The sequence below is a fragment of the Drosophila montana genome, unplaced genomic scaffold (assembly GCF_035044405.1).
Source record: "Drosophila montana isolate Dmon_TW-CO22-7 unplaced genomic scaffold, ASM3504440v1 contig_402_1, whole genome shotgun sequence".
NCBI classification, from domain to species: domain Eukaryota; kingdom Metazoa; phylum Arthropoda; class Insecta; order Diptera; family Drosophilidae; genus Drosophila; species Drosophila montana.
Genome location: NW_026998739.1, coordinates 755225 through 761861, shown reverse-complemented (window position 1 = coordinate 761861; position 6637 = coordinate 755225). Strand labels below are relative to the sequence as shown.

The 6637-nt window shown below is 33.7% G+C and overlaps 1 protein-coding gene across 1 annotated transcript; it reads right to left on the bottom strand.

Annotated features, from left to right (window-relative positions):
* Positions 1-756: 756 nt before the first annotated feature.
* On the bottom strand, positions 757-1152 carry LOC135438912 (uncharacterized). Its single transcript, XM_064697467.1, has one exon. It carries the CDS (start codon positions 1150-1152, stop codon positions 757-759), a length of 396 nt encoding a protein of 131 aa, XP_064553537.1.
* Between the last annotated feature and the right edge of the window lie 5485 nt (positions 1153-6637).

Here is a 6637-nt window from a genome sequence, read left to right as displayed (position 1 = left end):
GCTGTTTTCACACTTGCGATACCCTGTACAGTATAGGACTGCCATGGGTTGTTGAAATATATTTTCAATTTTCTATTTTTTATTATTTAAATATTGCCTAAATATAATACAAAGTAAGTATATTACAGAAAGGTTAGACAATACTTAAAAAGCTATATATTTTTGTATTTTTTATATGCAGAGCACTGACAACTAGTGCTGTAAAACTATCGAAAGGAATTTCGAAAAAAAAAAATATTAGCACCTTTGACAACATCGATTTAAACATTCTTTAAAATAAATAGTAACAAAAACAGTAATTAATTTAGTATATAAAAATGTAAATGCATTTTATTATTTGTTAAATATAAATTTAAAGTATAGTTTATAATACTAAAGAGGTCAAATTTATTGATAATAAAAAATAATCGATTGTTACAGCTCTAAAGCGACCAACTGTACTATGGACAGTGCCATTAGAGGAAATTAATTTTTTTTATTATGAAATAGCTTCTCTGTGTTTCATAAAACTATACTAGCTTATAAGTGTTTCGAGCCCAAACATTAGGACGTTTCTGATTTTAATTCTATTATGCTTAAATGTTAAATATGTTAATTAAATTCCACAAAGTCAGATCGACTAGCTATAGACGTATTTAAAGTATCGCCACGTAATTGAAACCAGGATATCTTGTAGTTGCATCCTTGACGTGCTCTCACTCTCTGTTGGCTGTTCTGTTGTTCCTCCACTTCCGCTCCTTGGCCTCGGTAAACATGCTACGCCTGGGAAGCTTTGCACTTGAGCAGATTTCTTTTGTCGCGACTCATGCGACTGCGGGCCGCCATATATTTCTCATGAATGAGCGCGTACAGCTCCTGCTGAAAGTATCCGTGCTGCGGCTCGAAATTCATGTAGTCACGTCGTATTTGCCTGTCCCGACACCGGAACTCGCGCCACAGCCCAAGCAGTGCCAGCCACTTTTTGTCAATAAAGTCCAGAGTCTTGCGCTCGAACGGTGATTTCCTATAGTTGGTAATCGCGTGTAAGATGAAATTTGCATTGATTTGTTGTTGCAGGGCCAAATGGTCCAGCACCAGGAGGCCGCTCGGTGGCCAGGACATTTGATTAAAGGGAAAACTGGGCCCCAGCTTTAAGGCAGCAACATTCGGCATTTTTTGATATTTATCTTTGTTACTTTAAGTTTCTTTTCACTTCGTGCACTTCACTTGTAATTTATAAAAAATTCTTATTTTTATTGTTAAGTTTTATTTGTTGTTGTTCTTCTGTGCACTTGTCTCGCAGTCTCCCGGTCTATTTTATAATACTAAACCGTTGGGTGTGGCGGCTTGCGTTTTTATATATAGCATCGAGTTGATAAAATGTACAAAAAGTTTTTTATGGAAATTCCGGCCTGATAACTCGTAGTGAGCCAGCTCTATGGAAAATTGCGCGTCGCCAACGTAGGTATTAACAGTACCTGACGCTACTAAAAGCTACCGAAACAAAACCAGTGGACTCTAGACGGTGACGTAGTATATATGGCATACAACTCTATACGCTTAATCTAACCATGTTACTATGTATAACCGACTAGACCTATACTGCGAAAATATAATAATAATATTTACATGCAAGTATTGAGTTGTTATTAATTCAAAACAATAAAATGTATATGTATTAAAAGTTATTAAAAGAACAAGAGCCAGACATTGCCCATAATTTATACCTTAATACTTTTAGCAAAGCCTGTCTTTATATTAGATAGTTTTACGATCTTCAATCATTGCATCTATGAAGCAGAGTTTTACTTTAAGCCTTTATACATATATTTAAAAAAAAAAAACTAAATAAAACACTTTTATTTTGAATTTATAATTGCAGCTTGCAATTGAACTGAACTGAATATATTTCAAGTTGTTCTCTAAATGTCACATCTACCAAGAATTGGCCTATATCTATTGCTACACAAATGCATTAGTTGAGGTTTAAGGTAGTTAAGGTGGATTTTTTGTATTCAACCAAACCATTTTAAAATATATATGTTGCGGTTAAAGTTCGGTTCATATTAATTTGTATATAGAAATTAAGGGTTTGAAACGGTTTGGCCGAAATCCGCTGCTCAGTCTTCCGCTACCCCCTTATATAAATATTTTTAACCTTACCAAACATACGATTTCTCGTCGACATATTAAATATTTAAATATACTTTTTAAATTTGTTTAAATAATTTTAGGTGTCATCAATATGATATACTCTAATATAGAAAAATTTAGCAAGCCGTACAAGTGAATCGTTTTACAAAGAATAGTTTTTATAACCGATAGAGAGGCTCTAGACTTTGGCAAAGTGTAATAATTTTATCATTTTATAGAATCAATACGAAATTGTAGTTTTCCCGCTTCTAATAAAAAATAAAATATATACGAACATAACAATTTGTCAAGTATATATAGACAAATGTACGATATATATGTGTATTAAAAATTTCTTCAAAAAAGTATAATACCTTATAAGTATAGAGTAACGGCTAGAGGTGTACACATATGCTGCCACTAAATAGAAACGCCCCTTTAAAAAAAAGTGCTGGTATCCACACAACACTGACCACACACCCTGCACCATAGTTTGGTCAATCATTTTGGCCAATTGTTGAGCAGCCGTAAAACAATTGTTTATCAAATCACGCACAGGAGGCCGAGCTGCTGCTTTTGATTCATGACGATTCAATGTGCGATGTGTGCTATCAAGAATATTGCTCGCTAGGCATGATATGCCGAAGCACACAAGCACCAAACGCACACACACGCCCCCACACCCGCACACACGCAAACACATGCATACACTCAGGCAGTCATACACACGCACAACCCATCAGCAATTCACTCGTTGCGCGGCTGGCACATTAGCCTATTCAACAAAATCGTTAGCCAGTCAATGAACACAATCGTTAAGCATTACACTAGGCAACAAAATTTTATCGCCCCCAGTGGGCCGGCTTATGCCGGGCGTCATGTTATCGTCAAGTGTCGCCGGCTCATCGCTGATAATTGTGACGCCCCCCATATCATCACGACTGGAGACGCCCAGCCAACTCCAAAACATTAAGTTAAGTGCTGGGGATTCATAGATTCAGTTGAGTCTTACGGACCACTCGAACTTAATAATGATTTAATTACAGGCGTCAAGTGTGTGTCAAGTGTCACTGTAATCACATGCAAACATTTTTGTGTGTGCCTTTTCACTAATATGGATACTAAAACTGCGGTCGCTGCATTAAATGCTGTGTCTGGTTAGCTCTTCAAATATGTTTCTAAAATTCTGCAATAATTTCCAAGTGGGTTTTTTTTACACAGAAAAATACAATTAAGATATATCTGTTAGAGTTAAAAGGCACGTTTTTTAAAAATTTTGGGAAATTTCATGCGCCATGTCGGGAACTAAACGAAATATTAATATGCGAAACTTTTTACATTTAAATTAAAAGTCATTTGTTGATATTTTAATGGAGATGTGTTTTACAGAATGCGGAAATTCCATCATTTTAAGTAGAAGTACGACAACTATTAGGATTAATTATATTTTTATCACCGGAAAAACACTTGACTTGGGCAAATTTCTTTATTTTAATTTCTAAACAAAAGCCCTCAATGAATAAATCTTATGAAACCCACAAGTTCAAAAAACAGCTATCCAATCATAAACACGGAATATATTTTAAATATTTATACTAGAGAAAAAATATGTAAAAAAATATATTACCCAACAGATATTGAATAAAATATATCAATATTTTTCTAACAGTGTCTTCTAATAAAATACTTTTACTTACTGCTTGACTGGAAGATACTTCGCAATTATATACATATATATATATATATATATATATATATATATATATTCTTTAAATAGGCATATACCGCTGGCATATTTACATATTTATTTGAATATATAAAAACTCATAATTTGGTAAATTAAAAATGCTTGATAAGGAAATACCTCATATTCAAATAAAGAGTTTGCTATCTCTAAAAGTTAAGCTTTAGTATCTTCAAAGATACCCTGTAACTTGACCAAAAGAATGAGGGTAGCTCAAGGGCTGGCATTCAGTCCAGGTCCAAATATATATTTGCATATAACATTCACTCACAGGGAAATATTCATATCTGCACTTTATCACTCTTAATTTCTCTTATCCCTGATAACGCAATTATTATGCTGCAATTATAGTAAATAAGTATATTTAATATTTAGCTAACGACAGACAGTCGCAGCATGTGAGATGTGTATTAAATGATGGAAATGTTGATTTCACAAATGCATTGCATATTTCACGGCTCTCTGACTCTCGGTTGAATGTGCGTGCTGCATGAATGGGTTTTAAACACTATTTTCAAATGATTCAAATCAAATGAGCTGTCAATTATTGTTATTTGTTTTGTTGCCACAGTTGGGCTGACATTGTTGTTGTTTTCTCTGCTCATGCTGCTGCTGCCTTGGTGGGCACATTTAATTTTAATCTGTTATTTAACTATGGCCTGTTTTTGGTTTGGCTATTTAATTTGCAATATGAATTGCATGGATTTACGAGCATATTCAGCGGTCATTCAAACAGCATTCGAGCATTTGGAAATTAAATTGAAGCTCAATTTATATATTTCATTGTATTAGATTACAAAGCATAAAAATCAAATCTCATAAAATAATTGACAATTAAATTTGTTGGATAAGTTAATCTTGTTACTTAGCACATTACAAAATATATCGAATTTTATCGTGCTTTATATAATTAGCAGAGATAACCAGGCTTTGCTCGGGCCAAGTGTTTGTTCCCTGAAAAGGGTTATAGAGCATTCGATAATTTTTGCTTCTTTGCTTTTAAACATATTGACCAGTTGACTGTAAAATATTTAGTATGGAAAAGGTACATAAAAGTAAAAAGAGTAAGCAATACCAAGTGGCCAACAAGCTTCGCAGCTTGGTTAATGTATTTCTAAAGAGTTTTCCATCATGTAAATTCACAACAGCTGCTGCTGGCTTCCGCACCCCGTTGTCATTCTTTAAAGTAAATATCATTAGCATTATGATGCTACGCAGCTTGAAGCTTTTTGCTATGTCACAGTTCACGCCAGCTGAGCCGATGTCCCCAACCAACCGCGGCCGCCTCAGCTACTGCCCCTGCCCCTACCCCTACCACTACTCGTCGTTGCCATCATGAACAATGTTTACCTTACTTCATATGCACATTTACACACACAAACATGGAGCCGCACTCATACGCAACGTGGTGCACATACAACCTGAGGACATGTTTTCATATCGAAAACTGAAAAGATAAGCAAGCAATCAAATGTCGACCTTGATACACACTATCTAAATATAAGAATAATTATTAAATACATTAACTAAACGATTTTTGTTAACAGAAAAAATATTATTCTGCCAATTTTTAAATTTCTTCGTCTAACATACTTTAATTTTCAAATTTAGGATATCTTTGCGATTCCTTAAAGTCAGTAAAAATAAATACATATAAATATTAAAATTTATTTTGTAATTTACAATTGGTTGCTTAAAGGGAATTAAACAGACACAGATATATTCCGTTTAAATATTATTTAGTATTATAAATGAAAAACTGATTTTTATTAAGTTTCCAGTATGGAATAATATCGAAATGATTTATATAATATGTGCAAAGAGTGTAACACATTTTCCGAGCTCAATTATAGGGTATATAAAATAATGAGAATATGCAGAGGAGACTAAAAGGCAACCAACGTTAACGCATTGAGTGAAAATCAACATGTGCACAAACACGCAGTTGGTTCTACTTGTAAATCTATTGCCTACTTGTAGGCGCAAATGTTTTTCATATACACAAATTACAAAATGCATACATGTATTTATGTATGTATATGTGTGCATGCGTGTGTGTGTGTGTGTGTGTGTTTGTGTGCGAATGCGTTGTGTAAGTGTTGCAATTGAGTTTTCTAGCCCATGAAAAATTCATTTCAACTTTTCCATATTACTTAAAAGGCAGACGAGACCAGAGCACAGCCCAGCAACAGGGCATATATAGCTTAATTTTTGAATACCCTAAATAAAGGGTATTACGATTTTTGGCGAAGATTTGTTGAAAGGGAAATTAAAAGTATGGGCATGTTCCGAAATTAAAGTGTAAACCGATGCCGCCTGTTTGTTGAACTTGAATATATATAGAAAATATTAGTCGAAAATCGGCATATACAAATTTGCTTACAAAAATAGATATGTATGTATTTGTTTAAGTAATTCATTATAAAATTTTCTTAAAATGCTTAAGAAAGATTAATATAATCCTTAGCACTTAATATAAGTTACTAAATTTAATATCATTACTTATTATTAATAAATATTTCTTGAATCATAGTAAAACTAATTTAATTTTTATTTATCTTTTTTTTTGATCACTCATTTTTAAAATTTTTAACATGTATACCCTGTTCAAGAAGCGTATTTCTGCTTCGGCTGCCCCCCGGCAAACTATGCATTCTAGTTCCATTTGGCTACAGCGGCGCCACCTGGTGTACGTACACGGAACCCTTGGCAACAGGGTAGCGAGGAAAAGTTGCTTACAACTTGGTTCTGTTGGAAATTTTATTTTATTGAATTTTTATC